Source organism: Clavelina lepadiformis, chromosome 8, assembly GCF_947623445.1.
Source record: "Clavelina lepadiformis chromosome 8, kaClaLepa1.1, whole genome shotgun sequence".
Lineage (NCBI taxonomy): Eukaryota > Metazoa > Chordata > Ascidiacea > Aplousobranchia > Clavelinidae > Clavelina > Clavelina lepadiformis.
In genome coordinates, this window is record NC_135247.1 from 14,585,391 (window position 1) to 14,605,618 (window position 20,228).

General features: G+C 37.1%; 2 protein-coding genes across 3 annotated transcripts; one reads left to right on the forward strand and one right to left on the reverse strand.

The window, feature by feature from the left end:
- Nucleotides 1-133: 133 nt before the first annotated feature.
- Nucleotides 134-2,848, forward strand: LOC143469090 (protein SET-like). The gene is made up of 7 exons (XM_076966651.1): nucleotides 134-322; nucleotides 803-920; nucleotides 1,074-1,260; nucleotides 1,385-1,498; nucleotides 1,618-1,694; nucleotides 1,773-1,983; nucleotides 2,552-2,848. The coding sequence occupies exons 1-7, from the start codon at nucleotides 256-258 to the stop codon at nucleotides 2,561-2,563; spliced, it is 786 nt and encodes a 261-aa protein (XP_076822766.1). The 5' UTR covers nucleotides 134-255; the 3' UTR covers nucleotides 2,564-2,848.
- A 117-nt stretch (nucleotides 2,849-2,965) lies between these two features.
- LOC143469088 (protocadherin beta-16-like) lies at nucleotides 2,966-11,959 on the reverse strand. Of its 2 annotated transcripts, none has more exons than XM_076966648.1 (19): nucleotides 11,558-11,958; nucleotides 11,126-11,376; nucleotides 10,564-10,741; nucleotides 10,293-10,409; nucleotides 10,024-10,157; nucleotides 9,375-9,577; nucleotides 8,483-8,628; nucleotides 8,120-8,260; nucleotides 7,861-7,978; nucleotides 7,414-7,591; nucleotides 6,688-6,849; nucleotides 6,293-6,469; nucleotides 5,937-6,131; nucleotides 4,831-5,076; nucleotides 4,438-4,583; nucleotides 4,170-4,299; nucleotides 3,954-4,020; nucleotides 3,689-3,778; nucleotides 2,966-3,520 (listed from the first exon to the last, which is right to left on the reverse strand). In XM_076966648.1, exons 1-19 carry the CDS (start codon nucleotides 11,664-11,666, stop codon nucleotides 3,099-3,101), a joined length of 3,210 nt encoding a protein of 1,069 aa, XP_076822763.1. In that variant the 5' UTR covers nucleotides 11,667-11,958; the 3' UTR covers nucleotides 2,966-3,098. The 2 variants fall into 2 exon arrangements, with proteins under 2 accessions (XP_076822763.1, XP_076822764.1); XM_076966649.1 differs by having other exon boundaries at nucleotides 3,377-3,520; nucleotides 3,685-3,778; nucleotides 11,558-11,959.
- Nucleotides 11,960-20,228: the final 8,269 nt, after the last annotated feature.

Genomic DNA, 20,228 nt, shown 5'->3' on the forward strand with positions numbered 1-20,228 from the left:
AGTGGTAAAAGAAAATAAAAGCTTGCCGATGGCGCGAAGTCGTCACTGACAGGATTATTGACCAATCAGAGCTCAGCTCTGAAGAGAAAAAGGTAAACAAAAAGAATAGAGTTACAAGAAGCTCACGCTGTGGCCGTGAGGTTTCCTCGACTTAATTTTTCGGTTGTGTGAGTTTAGGTCTGCGTTGTACTGTGGTTACTACTACTGTGGAAATTAGCTTATTGTACAGTCTGTTAGTAATATTCGATCAGTAAAATGTCGGCGACTGCAGCCAAGAAACCTAAAATTGATGGTGAAAAGGATGGCATTGGAAATGGGCCCGGTATGTATCTTGCGATTGCATAAAACTGCATGGTCGTGATGCTGATATTCTTAATGTTAATGTAATATTTGTGTTATAATGTTTGTTAGTTCCGTGATACTGTACCATAATACAGTAATCAGTTGCATCTGTTAGATTTACGGTACTTTGCATGTTGTAGTTAAGAATTTTGTGATAATTTGTCACAATTCTGTTGTTTCATAAACACGCCGCGATACCCATGAAAGCTCACGTGCTTTCTTTAGCGCGTGTAGCTCCATCTCGCGGCTTTATTTTTTGATCATGTGAGGAATATCTGGTTCGCCTTATTAGTAGTGTATTACGTTACGTTGGAATATTAAAAGTACTTTTATTGATTTTATATGTGATTGACTTATAGAATGCTGCCTAGTGGCTCTTATGAAATAGTGTTATATGGGAATAAAATGGTTTTTGAGATGGCCTAATAATCTAGTTTTTTAATTTTTACACTATTTTTAGATGCTGCAGCACAAGAAGCCATTGAAAAGATAGATGAAATGCAAAATGAAGTAGACAGGTTAAACGAACAAGCTAGTGAAGAAATTTTAAAAGTTGAACAAAAATATGTAAAACTGAGGTAAACCCATTGCGTGTGTTATATCAAAGATAGCACAGTTGTGCGTAACATGTTACGCGTTTGATTGCTTATATGCTAACCAGCTTTCCTTCAAAACGTAACCAATAAATAAAATTTAATTTGCTGTTCTGTTATATTGTTTTATTGTGGCAGGTGGCCCTTATTCCAAAAGCGATCTGCACTAATTGAAAAAATTCCAAATTTCTGGGTTACAACTTTTGTAAATCATCCCCAAATATCAGCTTTGTTAGATGAAGATGATGAGGACGCCCTTCATTACCTCAACAAAGTCGAAGTTCAGGAGTTTGATGACATAAAGACAGGATACACAATTAATTTTGTAAGTGCTTGCTGCACAATCAAATTGCCATTTGTTCCACGTGAATGTAAACCTAGATGAAGTATTCATATCTTTAACTAAGCTGGTGCCACTTTGGAAATTTAATTCAAAGTTTTTGTTGCAGTATTTCAGAGATAATCCTTATTTTGAAAACGACTTAATCTCAAAAGAGTTTCATTTGAACGAAACTGGCGATCCTTCTTCAACGTCAACTCCAATCAAATGGAAGGAAGGAAAGGTTAGAATTGCTTATTGATAACAACTATTTTTTTATGTTTAAAAACAGTTTAACGAGTGCAGTGAATAAATTTCAGTGCAAGAACAGTTAAGCAAGAAATATTTTAATCTAACTTGCAGGATCTTACAAGACGTGAGACACAGCAAAATAACGCAAAAAACAAAAGGAAGCATGAAGAACCAGAAAGTTTCTTCAGGTAAAAACAGAGCATATTTAGACGCATTCCAGAAATACATTTTTCCTGTATCTTTAAATGCTCAAAATTCTTTATCAGTTGGTTTAATGATCCCGGTGATGCGGGAGCTGATGAACTTGGAGAAGTTATCAAGGATGATATCTGGCCAAACCCTCTTCAGTACTACTTGGTCCCAGAGGGTGAGTTAGACGATGAGGAGGATGAGGATGAAGAAGATGAAGAGGGGTTGGATGACATTGATGAAGATGACGAAGAAGATGATGATGATGAGGAAGATGTTGAAGGAGATGTAAGCATTTTAACACCTAAGCATGACTAAAAGTTGCTGTATATGATGATATTCTTACTTGAAAGATACAAGTTGTAATATATATAAAATCAATAAACATGTATTTGCAATGAACTAATAATTATTTTTTTAAGTAAATATTATCACATTAATCTAGAGCAGTGGTGGGCAAACTGCGGCTCGCCGGCCTGTTTTTTGTGGCTCTTCTAGTCGAATCGTAAAATTGCAAAAAAATTGTTAAGGCTACCAAGAGTACCGTTTATGAACGTTTCTCTCTTTTTCTTTTCTTTATTTAGGCCTGCCTTTGGTATATGATGTAATAGTAAACATAGAATCCGAAAAGTTAATTATAAACAAGTCAACGCAATTTCATTGCTAAGACAGTAAGCTTTAGCTCAGTTTAGTCTACTTAAATACGCTGCAAAACGAAACCGTTTTTGTATTGAAATAATTTTGAGGCTCTCTGGTACTTGTATTTTCTGTAAATGGCTCTTCCATTGAATGCATTTGCCCACCCCTGATCTAGAGAAATAAGAAATAAAACTGATGTTTTTATTTTTTGTTTAAGGATGAAGATTGAAGTTAAAAAAAAATAAGACATAGCTTGACCAAATGTTATGATGATTTCATCGTTTTGTCAGCTGTGTGTAGATCAAGCAGGGATTATGCCAACAAAGCTTTTGTAATTTGCATTTTACTGTTTCTCGTTCAGAGCACAAACATTGTGTTTCTTGGAATGTATTGGAGCTTTTTTAAATGTTCTTTTCTTTTTTATTTTCACTGAGTTGGTGATCTGCACGATACCTGCCCTATGAAAAAAAAATCTGTAAATACAGAATCTCGCAATAAAAAGGAATGAACTACAGTAGCTTGTGTATTCAACATCTTAAGGGTGTTTGAGGAGAATATAGTTGTAATTTTTGATTGTTCATCAACTGTTTTGTATATGTAAATAGTTTTTTATTGTTAACCATTTGAAATGGTAAACTACAAAATTTTTGAAGTTTATTGCAGTGGAAAAATAATAATACGGAAAAGAGTAAACAAACAGCGCAATAGAGAGCGAAAATCTTATAATTGATTCCATGAAACTAAAGGAGAGCGAATTGAACTTATCAACATTCGGTTGAAATACTAGAGGGCATCCTGCTTCCTTTCATGTATTTCGTGCCATGACCGGAGTCGCTGTTCGACTTCTTCAAGCTCCGATAGTTCGGGGAGCGCTGACTGGAAGACGAAATTCGTCTGTTGCTAGGACGACCAGATGACGCGCCTGATGATGCGGTTGATGACATCATCGAACTTGCGTCACTATTCATGGCCGTTCTACCTTTGACCACGTCAGGTAAGACAACTTCATTTGGATGGAACACGTCATTGTGACGTTTCGAGTCTGTTTTCGTCATCTTGTAGTACGACAAAGCTGAAGAGAAAGTATCCACTGAACAACCTGAATCTTTACGACGGGATCCACTTTTCTGTTGCCATGGTGGGGTCGCGTCATTTGGATTTGATTGTTGCAGTATTTTAGTTTGCTCTGTGAGATATATTTGTGTAACAACTTATTTTCATCTACTGTAGACCAGATCAGATAAAATGCACCAGGCGAGATTGTACAACAGTGGGTCTGTTTAACAGTGTTTTAAACTTTTTTCAAAACTGTTTTTTGCACAGCACAAAATTAGCAAGAAAGCATTTTACCTACCTGTCGCGGGCATCCAGCAGGTGTCGCTGTGTCCATGCAACTTGCACATTTCAGTACATTGTTCACCCATTCCTATGACGTCATTGGTCTCTAAAATTGACAAACGTTTAACTTACTTTAGCATAAGCATATCATGTCCGTCAATCCAGGTTTTATTGATAATCAATATTTTGTCTTTATTCTTTGTCAAAGACTGCCCAGTAAGCACGAAGACAATTTTAGACAAACTGGATTATTTTACTTAGGCCTAATAAACGGAGCCTACCTGCTGACATGTTGTTTAAAGGAACTGATGGCTGGGATGTCCAAGAAGCGAGATTATGGGTCGGATTCTAAACATAAAACTAGAACTATATAAACCAACCGTGACAAAACTAACAAAAACAATGCAAACATTTTCTCATAGAATTTACGTTACCTTGTCTAACTTATTCAGTTACAGCACTGAGGCATTATAGCCTACAGGCTTGTGAAAATATACCTTTGCGTACAACGCTTGCTGGTGTCCTAGAAACTTCTGCATGGCCGACGGGGAACGAGGAGGCTCCATCATAACGTATTGATGTTCATATGAGGCGCTGACGTTAGTGTGTTGCGTAGACGAGGTATTGCTGAAAACAGTGGTAAAAAGTTTACAAAAACAGCCGCGGGGCAAGTAATATAGTTACCATGTGCGCTAAAAAAAAGCACTGCCACAATAAACATGCACTACTTGATTTTTAGATCATATTTGCAAGCAACGAACTTACAACTTGTGGTTAGTTTCGCTACGAGCTCTGCCCCGACGCGGCGAATGTGGCGCCCGAGATCCATTAGTGGTTCTCACTGTGAGTTCGTTAACGTCACCATCATGTGAAATACTTCGTGATAATGCTGGTGACGCCGCCTCTGGGTCCTAAATAGTTCCCGGGTTAAGCTATAGCATACATACCAATTAATAATACCACAGACCAACAGGATTATTAACGGATATGTTTACAGACATTCTTGTTATACCGCATGATATGTCGGGTAATCATATTTGATAATAGTCACATCATTATGAGAGGCAGATACCAATATCGTGACACTCAGTTCAAGTATGAAGATAAAGCTATATTGTTCAATATACATCAAGTGAAATATTCTGACGATTGATTTACTTTCTCTGCGACGTGTTTTGTTTTGTTTCGTTTTCGTTTGACAATGATGAAGACAACGAACATGATGATGATTAAAACTAATCCACATGCTCCGCATATAACAGCCAGGAGGATCACCGAAAAACCGGAATCGTTTTCCTCTTGATGAACTTCATCAGAACCCGGCAGGAGAGGAATTTCCGCATCAATGACTTTGATGACAACAGTGACTGATGACGACAGAGGTGGAGTACCGGAGTCGGTAACCTGTGAGCGAAAAAAGGGATGAATTTAAACGGATGGGAACACAAGTGATGAAATTTAAAGGATATATTAATAGTAAAGTCAAAGTGTAACCAAGATTTTCCTTAGCCAGGAATCTTCCCGCTCTAACGGCTAGTCACTTAGCCAGTTCCTGCTCACCTATATTTACGAGCATTCTTTCTTGAATAAAAACAAAGGTCTTTCTTGTATTAAAACCAAAAGTAGACTGATTTAACACTTCTCCTACAAACCACAGCGCAATCAATTAATCATCATTAGCATGCGAGGATGGAAACTGCGGGCAGCGTAACATACCTCGGGGGGGAGTTGCGGGGCGTAAAACGTATGCGTGTGTAGAAAACTTACAAACAATAAAAGGAATCACAAGTGAAATATCGTTGAGTTACTAACACTAAATAAAAACGCAGTCACACATTATGGCCACAACAATACGGGTGAAATACATCTTAATATAAATCTAAAAACACATCGTGGAATATACAACTAAAACGTATCAATGTGCGGTGCTACATAATAAAACAAGTGTGTAAAGATATTCTCGTGACAAAAGTAGTTACAATACCATTCGACACACATCAACATAGTTAGCGCAACGTATTTATTAATTAACTCGCCAACTATAATACATTTTACTGTATTTCAATGTAGTTCAAATATACCGCTACTATCAACACAAAAACAATATATACTGTAATTACTTTATGCTTTAAGTTAAGATTGTGTTAGATATATCGTAATTGCAGAAAATAATACTCATTAAAAAAAATACAAACAATCAGAGTTAGCTTCAAACCGCTATTTAATGGAGAATTTTCATTTTACATCATAAAAAATTCTATTACCTCAATAATTGCATTGTAACGTCCAAGAATTTCCGGAAGTGGATAACTCGACCAATGGAGTGAAAACTCGCCAGTCAATTCATCCAATTTAAACAGGTCGTTGTAGATTTCCTGGTGAATGTATTTTCCATCTTTTTGAACCAGATTGTAAGAATAACGCAACTCTGTACCCTCGTCTATCCCAAAATCAACCGCCTGAACATTAATTTTTGTTTATACAATTATAGTCGTATTGTGCAAGCAATTTACGCTGTTTGCAGATTCAAAGTGATAAATTACATTTCTTCTACTTAAAACTATAACGTTTTACGTTTAAATAAACTTCACATTCAGTAAAATGACATTGCTTTGCGCACCTTCACAGTGGTAAAGACAGGTGAAGAAGATTGAGTGCTGGCGAAGATGACAGAATTGTTCGATTTTGGTTTCACGAAAGTCGGTTGATTGTCGTTCACATTTTCCACTGTTAGTGTGAAAACGCACTGGCTATCACGCGCTATAGGCCGCCCGCCGTCTCGACCAATTACTATGAACTAAATGAAAAAAGATATTATTTAATTGCTTTTCATGCGGTAAAAGATTATAAGGTTTTTAAAACTTTACCACTTTAAAATAATGTTGTGTTTTTTGTGTTTTTAATGTGCGTCTTACGTCAAAAGTGGCAATGCACTTTAAACAAGAAAGCATTATACGCAGAAGTGCTGATGAAAGTATAATTTCCTTATAAATTTGTTAAAATGTATTCTTATACCTTCCATATTTTTCTTGTTTCGTAATCCAGCGACTCTACCAAGGTTATTTTTCCAGATGTTGGATCGACAAGAACAGGAATCGAATCAACCGCGTCCTCAGTTTCAGCAAGTTGAATATCGTAAGTGATGACACCGTTTTGGGATGGTTCGATCTCCCCATTCTGAAGTAATTAAGAAAGTTAACGAAAAAATTTAAGATAGACAGAGTGAAAAACTAATCGAGTGTAGCGCTTTGCAATGCAAAACTAGATAAAACGTCACGTAACAGATTAATTACATTTGATCATTATCAAAGCGTAATCAATCTATACTTGTCCTTTGCAGTAAAACAAAAGCATTTCAAAACCGGCTCCAGTTATGCGAAGAATGTATCTGATTACTGAGAAACATGTGTTCCCACTTCGACTGAGACTGCTGCCCACACGCAAAAAAATGCCTAACCCCTAATTCGACCTGAAATACGTTCGACCCACTATCAGAATGTTAATCTCTAGAGGAGAACAACTGAAGTGACGCATAAATACACCGGTGATTACTTTTCAGGCATTTCCATCAAACGGAGATTTTGATTAGAGAATTGGTTACCGTAACAAGTACTCATTACGTTACAAAAATAAACGGCAAAAAGAGACAATTAATGTATGACCCATATTGTTACAGCGTTTCGTGGAACAAATATATTGATCAAAAAATCAAGCAGGTGTAGATTTTATGCGAAAACCAACCTCTGACAACACCCAGGCTGGGCCATTAACTGCATCTTTGTCTGTTGCTACAACACTCGTGATAGTGGATCCGACCTCGCTATCTTCTGGAAGAGAAATGTCGATCTTGGAGTGTTGAAAAACAGGAGGAAACTCGTTCTCATCAAGAACAACGATCCTCAGGTTGTAGCTTGAACATCTGGAAAGAAACATGACGTTGGAAAACGAAGACGAACATATTTTTCATTCGCATTTTAATTTGCTGTAAAAATGGTTAATAAAAAAATTGCTAACTTTTATTTAAATATTAACTTAAATAAATAGTTTGTTATAGGTAGCTAAAAAATTTGCAGTAACTTTTGCGATTGCGTGGATTTCAGTTTGAGGCGTAGCATAAATGTGTAGCAAAAGCTTGCAATATATAGTGCACTATACAACAGCGTTATAGAAGGGTAATCTTTGTCTTACTTGTGTGGGACGCCGTGATCACACGCCTGTATAATGATGTCATAATGACTCCTCACTTCCCGGTTAAGTTTGACAATTGTCGAAAGCAAATAATCCTTTATGATGAAAGTTCCCGGTTCTAAAGAATTCCGAAAGTTGTCGAAAACGTTTCATAAGAAATCACATAAACTTACCGTTACTATATAGCAGTCTAATATAAATAAATGTTTAAATAAATAAATAAATACAATGTTAATTTAAAGCATTATGTATAAGTTACCCGTCACATTTCCTATGTCTTCTGTTCCAGGTATTATCGTTTCCACTGTTGTCGTCACTAGGCCATTGCTACCTTCATCTAAGTCACTCGTACTCACGTGAGCTAAAACCGAAGGGTTTGGGGCGTTTTCTGATATGAAAGCTAAAAAACGATTTAAATTAACAGTAAGAAATGTTAATCCTATTCAAAGCTATGTTGATCAGTGGTACACAGTTATACCTTTCACCTACTAGCAACATTCAAAAACGAAAACTAGTTCAGTTTTTTAAAGCATTTTCTAAATTGATAGTTTTGTAAATTTTTCATGTTTTTGGATTTTAAGGCTTTTAGCTTTTGATACGGCGATATTCTGTCTCAACATACCTGTATTGCCCTGATGTGAAACAATAAAATTTATTCCAATCACAGGTTCATGATCGTTGACGTCACTAACATGAAGCCATAACACGGTTTGTGATTTCTGCGGACGGTTGTCGTCATCGTCTATGGCCTCGATGATTATCTTCGTTCTACAAATCAAACAGTAACTATCGACTGTAAGAAACATAAGAATGCTGTTTTAAATTTACAACATTGTTTGGTATTAGTATAACGTCTTTAATACTACAAAATTAGGAGCTAACTTTGTGGTAGTATTTTTGAGCTGGTAGACCTATATACGCATGAATTGACCTAAAATCACCGTTACTAAAAAATGATTTGTAGCAAATATGAGCACGACTATGCAAAATGACAAATCGTTAAATTTGTTTAAACGTGCGAACTTAAACTTGCAGTTTTATTTCGATCGAGCAATTTAGTTAATGCTTTTCAGATCGCATTTACCAAATTTGTCCGGAACTCGCATTTCACATTTTTACTAAATTATTTCTTATAAACTGTGCCCCATAGTTGAGTCTGTTATACCACGGCTTAAAATAAAACATTTTTTAAAATCATTTTGATATTTCGACGTATGCCTTGTATTTGTTTTGAAGGAAATTTATTTCTTGCGATTTTCAAATAAAATTTGCGTAATTTAAAACATTTATAATATACGTTAAGATAGGACACCGACGCATAGATTTTGTGACAACATGGTTAATACTATAGCTTTATTCGGACGACTTCGACGAATCAGTTGCTAAATCTGGCCTGAAGTCAAAATCTAATCTGTGCATGCGCAATAAAGCTAGAGTGATGCGCCAGTGGATTTTAAGCTCAAAGGGCTTTAAATAATTCGTTTCTAAATAATTCTGTAAACCTCGAAACTCACCCGTCGTGAACATTATGATCTAGTTTCTCACGAAGTGTCACGGTGCCTGTGATCCTGTTCACGGAAACCGGGGAATCACCGTCACCTCCGGGAATTACGTAATGGACGTTGCCAAGGCGACCACTGTCCCGGTCCTTTGCACGGACTCGTGTTAGGACGTCCTGACCGGGCGCCATGTTCTCTGTGAGGACCAACTCATAGACCTGAAATCGGTAATAATATTCTCTTATACAGGAAACTTTGTTTTAGACTTTAACTTCAATTCGATTTTCAGTGTTTCTGTACACAAATCAGATAAGGATACCAAAAATGTTCCTTAACTCAACGTGTGTTTTAGTCAATGCATTCCGATCAAAATAAAAACCTAAGATGTTTCATGAACAAAAGTTTAATTCAGTCAATTATGTTGACATAAAATATAATTATAATTCGCAATAACAATGTTTCGCACTTTTGTACGAGCTCTGGTAACTGTCAACACAGATGCATAGGCCTACTATCAGAAACGCAAAGTTAGTTATATCTTCTTCTATTCTACTGTTGTAATATTTTATCTATGTTACATCCATATTTTATTTGTCTATTAGCTGAATTTGTTTGATGCCTGACAATAATCTATGCAGATATCTGTGATTTAAGTTGATCTTACCGGTTTTTCGAAGACTGGTTTATTGTCATTTTCATCGATTACATGGATAATTACTGGCACGCTACTCGATTGTGACGTAATTCCCATATCATGAGCGATCAAGGTCATTCGGTGAATTGTGGTTTGCTCGTAATCTGATTGAAGTCATGACGTAAGAAAATGATTGGTAATTGACGATTGGAAACATTACGCCATAAGTTATCAGTTTTTGAGTCCTGCAACCGTTATTTAAGTATCGCTAAGGAAAGGTTAAGTTCGTAGAAGCTCACCCAAAACGTGTTTGAGCACCAAGCTCAAATGTTCATCACCCTCTGAGTCGCGGTTGTATCTGACTTGAAAGTGTCCATCGTCGGGTACCAGCGTGTACCTCAGTACTGAGTTATTTCCTGGTGAAAATAATTAGTGAAATTCTGAAGAGTACAGATAATTTGAAAAATCCAAGCAAAGTAACCAAAATGCAAAAATTTATATAACTAATAAAAATAAATAATTAATAAATCTATCAGTGTTTACATGTAAAGCAAAAAAATATAAGCGAACCTAAGTCAACATCTTCCGCTTTGTCGTTGTCCAAGTTGATCTCGTAACCGTTTTTGACGTTTTCCGAAACGTTGAATTCTAAGGCAGGTGACGAGAAACGGGGCTCGTTGTCGTTGATATCATCAACGTACAAATTCATTTGAACAATTCTAAAGTACGGCTGGGGCAAAACGATTACCTGAGAAATCATTATCGACATATTTTTGTAACATTTGTCATATTCCGTTACAGAGGAAAATCGCCACAAATTCCTTTTAAAGTACTGTGTTATGATTGTAGCTGTATAGGTATAATGATGCCGACCGCGTGCGTAAAATTACAAATTGAAGTGAATTGAAAGTCATACACATTTAATTTCATACAGACATCAAAGCCAACTGAAGTGGTGCGACACACAGATCCTGAAATACACACGTTGTAATATTGCAAACGCACTTTTTCAAGTGCTGCTCAGTCCGTTACAACCAAGACAACAATCAATTAAAATGTCGTAATATTTTTAAGCACATGTCAAAAAGTGAAGCGTTTACTCGAAGTTAACCCAAAGTTGGCTCAAACTCACCTTGACGCTGATAAAACACTGTTTCACTTTTCCGCAAAGAATTTCCCGATCGACGCGTTCCTTATGTCGAACGATTCCAGTTGATTTTTCGATGGCAACCCACTCAGCGTCACCAGTTAGAGGCTGACTCGGTGCTAGGTTCGAAGAGCGGTCAACGGATAGAAATTGGTCTACGATTTTGAATTCAATTCTGACCGTAGATTTGCTGTTTGTCATGTTCAATGCTTCACGCAAATCGATGATCGGTTCGCCTGCAAACACGTTGTGGTCTTTAATCTATTTCACTACATCTGATGCGCTTTCGAAATCCCATTTATCGCCAAATATTCAAAATCATTTCTTTTCTAACACTTGAAGTTAGATCTATCTTAAGGCACGTACAATTACAGAAACTGTCAAAAATACGATGCGGAAGTTAGAACAAATTTTTACCAATTTCTTGTTCTTCTTTCAAAGAGATATTGATGACGTTTGCTGACACAACGGAGGACACAAAAAGGATTATCAACAGCGATGAATTAAAAGACTTAGTAATAATCATGTTTATAATTTCGGTTTAGTTTTATGCATCTGCATTTATAAAAGCATGTGAAACCTGTGAAATAACACGTAAGAAAAGAATTATTCTAAATGATGACGCAAAGACGTTCTATCTTCCGCCAGACGAAGTTGAGCATTATGCACCCTCATCGGTGCTTTCTGCTGGCAAGCTTGTTACCAAAAGCATGCGCTTAACCGGTATGACTCACTCAGTACAATTAATTTCCAGCTATAATCAACATAGTATACATGACGTAGTTCCTTCTGTCTAAACGAGAAAGCACATACTTTGCAGGTTTACCTTCAATAGGTAAGGCTTCCACTAAACTAGCAACCAAAACAATGGATTACCGCACCGGCTGTCTACAGCTACAGAGATATGCAAAATAAAAAAGGTTGTTTAGGAAACACAAATTAACCTACAAGCGAACAAAGGCTCCCTATAATAATTTAGATTTGTTGCTGCAAATGTAAGTGGCTTGTTTCAGCCAGAACATTTTCAGACAGAGATTCTTTTCAGGCGGAAAGGGTAAAATTGTGCAACAGACATTCAAAACTCGTATTAACGCGTCACTGAAATTCATTTGACCTATAACTCGACCCCTGAAAAATTCGTCTACATCGCAAAAACCAAAGATATTACGGGTCTACAACACAGTTCGGGTAATGTTCGCCAACTTTTCGCACTTGTAATGTCAATCACGCCGAACCGTTCTTTCGCGCAAACACCATTTTTGGTTCAGATATTTAACCTTTTCCTTGTTTTCCGTCCAGTATAATTTCGAAAACAAGTTCACGTTCAAATCTAAATTTTACAAAACGATCTGGAATGAGTAAAAGCCCGTTTATATGCGCAGCACTGTTTCGTTTTCAGGAAACCTCAAACCACCCAAACTTTCGCCATCAACGATTTCGCCACTGCTTTTCACACCACTGATAAATAATGCCGTTTGAAGTGGGGGATTTTGAGTGTTCTTCCGTTTGTTGGGTAATCTGGACCCCCAAACAAACCGAACAATAACTGGTCCCATCAAAAGGTTCTCAGGTCTCTGTTATCTAACCCTTGCCAGCAATACACTCCACACTTCCTTCAGGCGCGAAATTCGATCAAGCGCCAAGCGCAAACGAGGAAAGTTAATGGTGCAGGTGCTTGAAACGCAATTGTTGTCTTTAAATGCATGCAGGTGGAACTAAGAATAAGACTAAAGGACTTGCACACAGGCCTGGAGTAGCTGGTGAATGACAAGAACTAACTAATTGGGCAAAAACTGAATACAATTCGCTGAATAATGACATCTGTAAAATTTGCGAAATTCTGAAGCCTAGAAACTGCCTTCACAGTTGGTAACGCGTCGAATTAAACAACAAAGTACAGTACCTTGTCTTACAATTACTTCCACATTCTTTGGTAAGTTCACCATCTTTTAGGCACTACCACAGACAGTCTATATTCACCTTTTAACTTGAACGCTTATCCTATATTAGCAATAACTCAAAAGTATTTCAATTTCGCACCCAACTATTTGCAGTAACAAGCAGAAAATAAGTCATATAAAGTTGTGTAAACTGCTGTCTATCTCCCAGCACAGAGTACCTTTCTTTAATCCTTGTTGTGTAGTTATGGTGAATATGGCACCGTCTCTCTGTTATATAAACAAAGAGCCTTTTCTTGGCTAAGTTTTTAAACCAGTCTCGGTAATACACAAGTCATTTACTTTATGGCATGCACTTTTTGCTGCTAAAATTGGTGTTGTTTTTCGACTTTTGCGGCGAGACGGCGTAAAATACTTTTGGCGACTGTCTAGGTTTCAAAGATGCAAATTCTTTCGCTTAAATCACGTTAATCTTTTCGTTTTTTTCGCTCGAAAAGAGACAAAAATATCTTCTTCATTCGAGCGTTAATTTACCTTCATTTCAAGTTAAACAGATGTCGCGCTCTTTCTAGTGTTGTAAACATTCGTCGAGTGGTAATTACAATCGCAACAACGGTCGACTTTTTTCGTTCAAATGACCAGTAGTCCAATAGCATTCACCCTTATCTTCGAATGCCTCTCACTAGTTGCTAACTTAAACATCATTATAGCCAATATAAGAGCTAAGAGTAAGACGTCTAATGAAAAACAAGGCTGCATACGTACGAGCATTTCACAACGTAAGTTAAAACGTCATAAAATTTTAACTGCAGACGTTAGGATAAAATTTTCACTTTCTTCTCAGTTTCTATTTTGTTTTCAGCTGGATCTCTTCAGCCATACCCAACGTAAATATACTATATCTAAACAATTTACTTACTGATTTTTTAATGGTTTCGAGTTTTGCTTTGATAATAATGCGTATAAACTGCTATACTCGCAACAACCGTATATGGCAAAATATTAACCGTCTGGTTCAAAAACCACTGATAATGTTGACAAAAAATAGAGTTTCTTCAGCATGCGCGGGTTTTCTTATCCCCTTATGAACCTTTCCTTGTGCTATGTTGGTAACAATGTGAAAGACAATGCGCAGGGAAGAGAGTTCCCTTGAAACTATTTCCAAAGCACTTGAGAAGATATTAAACCAAACTTGGTTATGGGAGGCAGGGCATAGAGAACGGTTTTCAAGCGAGAAGAAATGGCACAGCGAGTGACAGCCATTCCGGCACGAGATGAAACCCTAAACGTGACAGTACATGACCCCAAAGTGTTGGGGACGGTTAGCTGCCAAAATACCAGAACCCCCTTCGGTTCAATCATTTGGCCTGTTGTTTGTGATATGACGAATGGTCGACTAGCAATTCACACGTTTCGATGTCGAGATAAAACGCCAAAGACAGAAAGGGGAATCGAAACGATGTGAAGACTGCCTGTTATGAAAACCCAATTACCGCCGCAAGCAGAAACAATGGCTTTCCAGACCGATGGCGCGCACTAAATATTTAACTTTTGAAACTGATATCTCAATGCATTAGCGCGAAGCCGACTGTCTATTTAAGAGTGTATATATAATATATAAGACTTTTAATACGTGTTTACGGTTTTCCACTCCGCACCTGTATTTTGTACTTTTACAGTTACAAGAAACGCGTTAGAGAAGCTACATACGCCAAGTAAGTTTGAAACTGCAACGCTTGCTGTTTAAGATGATACGACAACAGCATTTTATCCTGCAGATATTAGTTTGATTCCAGAGTAAATTTGCTTTCTTCTACAATGCTGTTACCGGTGTCTGAAAAATATCAAGATTTATTCTGGGTAAAAAAACGTTGCATTGTGTGTGGTAAATCTGAAACATAAATATCGCTGACATGCCCTGTGGTGGTTTTTAATATTAACTAATCAAATTTAATATATTTAAATCCATTGGAAGATTTATAGGATTGAGTTATAGGGAAAAAATACTTTAATATCAGCACAACTGAAACAACACATTTAACGTAGCCAATATAACTATAATATATATATGCAACTTCGAAAAAAGGACATACAAATATACGTTTATTCCCACAATTCTCAAGAAACAGAAACGTAAATTTTGTAACGTAGGCTTTTAACAAGATTTATGAAATATTTGAAAAATTTAAAGGTTTCAAAACGAGTTTTTGTGTTATCCCCGTGCTCAATGACGCATGCAGAATGCGCGAAGCACTTACCAGTGATGCAGGCTTTTTCACGGGGGAATTTATTTTATGTTTCGATGTTTCAAAATCGCATCAAAGTCCTCATGGGGCTATAACTGTCATGATTAAGATGAAAATCAATTTTATGATGCTGTCTTAATCTGACCGAGCAGCTCACTAATTAATGGTCATCGCCTAGATTACTTGGCGAGTGCATGCCGAAATTTAATTGTAAAATCGAAGGTAATAAACAGGTAAATGCCGTTTGGTTAAGATAGATTGAAAATCAACACGCTCGAAACTTGATCAAAAACGCCATATTGATCAGTTGAAATTACTCAATCCGATAAAAGGTATTCTCGCTAATAGCAAAACGCATGGCCAAAATTCTTCCAGTAAATCTGTCAGCAACAATGCCTTCATTTTTTTTTTGTTACATATGGTCTTACTATTTTTAAGAAACCTTATTTTCCACACAGTTCTATACGAAGCGATATTTACTGGTTTAAGATCTATAGATGCCCGCACGACAGGTAATCATCATTTCATTAAATGGACATATTAGATATGTTTGTGGAAATTTTCCGAAACAAGAGAAAAATACTTTGAGACTGTCAGCGCATAGTTAACGATGGACTCATTCAAACAAATGGCCACTTTCGCGAAGTGAACGCCAAACCAAAATAAAACTGGTACGCTAAGCCTATCCACCTTGCACTATGTACACAAATTAAGCTCTCAATTTCAGATAAAATAAATAAACATCTTAAAACTGTTTTTCTTTGAACTTTCTGTTGCACTAAATAGTGAAACCAAATATTCAAAAAAAAAACTGCAATTTTTAACTTCTTCATCACTTATCTGTAAAACTTTATAAACTGTCTTCAAAATTGCAACAAATTTTTTTAAAAAACATAAAACTTATCACAAAATTTCCTCTTTATTGTTACAATTGCTTTGCTCAAACAGATTTAAAAACCTATCAGTCAAATTTCAAAGCGAGAAATGTAAGCAAAGTGAGATAATCAGCACAGTGTGTTTCTTTCGAACCAACGAGCGCCTTTTCGGGATCCCTCAACTACCCAATATGTTGTAGGCTTCAACATTTCCACAGGGGCCAGAATGTAACATCGCTTACCGACGTAAAGTCTGCATCATAGATGGCATCCATCGTGTCATGGTGTCAAATGACAGCTATCTGTTATTTTCACTACGCACGTGTGCCATATAAAATCGCTCGAGCCTAACGTTTACAACTTCCGTTATAATTGTCTTCCACCGAAATTAGACTGTTTCTATTTTGTTTCTAGTGCTTATGTCGCAGACATACCGGTAACTTTGATGACAGCTACAATAGAAAAACTCCTGTAGTAGCGGTAATTTTATCACCAAAAACATTAATCATAATCTATTTCGTTCGTACCTGTTTATCCTCATTCAAATTTTGCAACAACTCTCTTGACAGACTGACAAAACTTATGGGCATAGTGACATTCATAGTGACGTCATTCATCTGCATCATAGCATAGTACATCTTTGCATATTTCACTTCAACCTCAACAAGGTTTATAATTATATCGGACACCACAGAACCCAGTTTATTTATCGAACTGTTACTCATTCCTGTCTGTGAAATGTATCCACTTGCACAAGTACCATGTTGGGTGACAAAAAGTCCCAGAAAATGACATGCCGCCACACCGCACCTGTCACGTGTCAAGCTGTGAAACGCACTATCAAGCGTGGCATTCCCTGCTCGACATGGACAGTAGAAGATAATTTATAACTAAGAGAAGCATAAGTTGCCCTGAGATCTTATCAATTGCTATTGTCTCGACATTACTTGAATCACAACTGTTTAAATAATCTTAGCATCTTCTAAATTCTTTTTACATTGCAACGCTTCGACACAGCTATTAGGCATATCGACTAACAAATGACGGTTCAAATAATGTAAGTCAATTTCCTAAGTTTAACCAATTAACCAAGTGACCCGCATAACATGACGTCCTATACTGGTTGATTAAATTCATGTAAACCAATCTCACCTGAGTCATAAACATCTCGCCTGTGCAGAGTATTGAAGTGTAGGATGACAGTCTGAGCCGCATTAACCGTTCACGCCACTTGGGCCTGTACCAACTGATAGAGAAATAAGATTCCAAAATATTGTTGTCCAATTTGACACAAACATGCACCTCGCATTATACCACTGTAATTAGTCAACGGTTATACCTTCACGTTCTGTTAAGGCGTTTACCATCCACAATAAAAAATATGTCGAAATCGCCAACAAGTACTTTACGCTGCTACCTCATGTGCAGCAGCGGTGTATGAGGCATACGTACGCTTTCCCCAATTGTTTGATAACACGATAGAAAAGAGTAATTTCTGAGGTGTCAGAAATAATGGAGATTTAATGAGAGGGCTGTTCACGGCGCGAAATCTATAATGATTGGTTCATATCAAGTATATGAAGTAGAGCAGTATATTCCGCAATCATGACTTTATAGATAACAAGCTTGCTAGTATTTTCGGGTAGGCGTCAATCGCGCCATACTTAACGAAATACTCGGATATTCGCTAACCAACAACACGTTTTCAAATTAAACGGTATAACCCGTGCAAATTCTGAGCTGGTAACGCGATACATCAACACTACTTCCACCGCGCAGTTATGCCCAACTGCAGGTGCCCAAAATATATTTAAGGAGCTATTCAAAAGCTGTAAAATAACTTCTAAATTTGCCTCATGACATCCTGAATATATTAACTGGCTAGCGTTGAGTAAAGATATGATATTAGCGTTGTTGCCTTGCTGTTGCATGCATTTAAAAACATTGTGTTCTAAGCTTTCGTGTTCAAACTAAAACATGCAACTGACGACTGGATAAGATCAAAGCTTGGGGTTTTCACAAAGATAACCGGTTCTACACATTCTACACAGAGATCACTTATCAGTTATCAATGCCATTATCTCTATACGCGTGCCTATCAACCACTATGTTTAACATACCTCAGCTATTAGCATTTAGAAGACAGCACGCACTAAAAAACTTTATTCGCTTTGCTGATAACAGCGTGACGCAAACTGCATCCACATGCACCCCTCGTAAGTCAAAGGAATTTCGGGTGTCTGGCGAGGGTATTCGAAGGACTTTTATATTTTGAGTCACAAGGTTGGCACTTCCCTACTTCCAGTGGCGTCAGCAAAAAGCAATTAAAGAATTATTTTGCGAATGTGATGCCTCATCAAACAGATCAGCTTCTGGGACGTCCCAGTGTTTAACCTACAAAGTAACTATAGTGCTTGTAAACGGGAGGGCTTTCGCGTTACTGGTGCGTAATTTCCTGTTTTCTCTCGATGCAAAAGTCAAATTTCAAACAATTTTACTGCAAACATTAAGTCTCTAACAACAACAAACTCGTTTTGCTGGCTAAGGCTACTTGGCTAAGTTTGGAAATATTTCTTCCATCTCCACTTTGATTGTCTTACTTAGCCACTGCAAAAATTTTAGTTATTTCTCTATGAGGTCTCAGATCGGTGCATTTAGCAATGCCTAATGTTTAACAACAAATGACCACACAATGAGTCGTCATAAGTGAAACTATACCACGCATCTTGGGTGGTGTATAATTTCTTAAGACACTGATTGTATTTCAAATAAAAGGGTCGCGTTCTTAAACTTGTGCAAGTGATTCGGTTACTTTTGTGCCTTCATTTATCGAAGCTATATATTTGTCCTGAAGTCTGCTGACATAAGACTGGACCACTTATTGTAAGCTAAAACCATGCAAAATAAGCCTACGTTTTGCTGAATTTAGCGTTTTCTTTACTGGCTTTTCCCAGCTCTTAATGCTGTCTCTTTTTAAGTGCCACAGTCGCCACATGCATGTACCGGGAGTGAACAATTGTAATATGTTTTAAGTTTAAAAGAAATTTGGCTCACCTGACAAAAAGTTATACTGAAAATAAATTTGAAATTTTTTCACAAAACAATGATAATTTCCATATCGGGGATGCTCTTTTATATCAAGAGCAGAATGGAGTATAATCACCGGAACAAGTTCAAAATGTCCGGAATATTTCCACCAAAACTATAAGTTCTTGTGTATTCTCCACACTTCACCAAATACGGTCTTGGTCCTATTCAATCCCTTAATGGCGTTAACCCAATATTTTATATGTTGTTTGTCCTGTGTTTCCGAGTTAGTTTTATTTCTTTAGTAAATTTATTATGGTCGCCCTTAATGTTATTATACGATGTTTTCAGGACGCGGGTTGAAACAAGTGTTTTTCCTTGCAAATCTTTACCTATTGGAGCGTTGGGATCTTTTAAGTTGACCTGTTTTAGTTTATCGCTTATCTCATTGGAACACAATTTCTGTTACAAGGTTATGGGGAAATATGTGGGTAGTTGAACTAGTGACGTCAAACGGACCAGAAATGTTTTTAACAACCTAAGTTATCTGTTATTACACAGGCGCTTTTTTGTGAGAAAAACTTGCTGTACATGTCACAATGTTAATTCTTTGAAACTATTAACATTGGTGTTCCTGGCAATACTTGAAAAGTGCACGCAATACTGCTGGTACGTCATGAAGCATGCTGCTTATACTAAGTCAAACTTAATACGTGACAAGTCAACCGTGACCGACCCCTATCACGTGTCATGTTTCTGTACGTCACGCGTGATTGATTCCCGGCCCATTTAAGGGTAAACCCGAGAAGCTCAAAAATCCCAAGAGCAAACATTATCTTTGTCTGAAAACTGCTCGACTTAGATCCTAGCTGGATTTAGCTCAAACAACGGGTGCAGAAAGTCATGTACAAAATTGAGCTATACGAGGATGAACCTATATTTAGTGAATCATATGTAAACAACGGTGAAGCCAACCTGCAGGATTTTTAAAACGGCAACCAGTCAGAACGTTCATATTATGCCAGGTTGACGGTTGTAATTT

Excerpts from the sequence above, each read along its gene's own strand:
- LOC143469090 (XM_076966651.1), top strand. The coding sequence starts at position 256 with ATGTCGGCGACTGCAGCCAAGAAACCTAAAATTGATGGTGAAAAGGAT. Across the intron at positions 921-1,073 it reads CAAAAATATGTAAAACTGAG|GTGGCCCTTATTCCAAAAGC; the intron begins GTAAACCCATTG and ends TTATTGTGGCAG. Across the intron at positions 1,695-1,772 it reads GAACCAGAAAGTTTCTTCAG|TTGGTTTAATGATCCCGGTG; the intron begins GTAAAAACAGAG and ends ATTCTTTATCAG.
- LOC143469088 (XM_076966648.1), bottom strand. The coding sequence starts at position 11,666 with ATGATTATTACTAAGTCTTTTAATTCATCGCTGTTGATAATCCTTTTT. Across the intron at positions 9,578-10,023 it reads AACCAGTCTTCGAAAAACCG|GTCTATGAGTTGGTCCTCAC; the intron begins GTAAGATCAACT and ends TACCGATTTCAG. Across the intron at positions 5,077-5,936 it reads GTTACAATGCAATTATTGAG|GTTACCGACTCCGGTACTCC; the intron begins GTAATAGAATTT and ends TTTCGCTCACAG.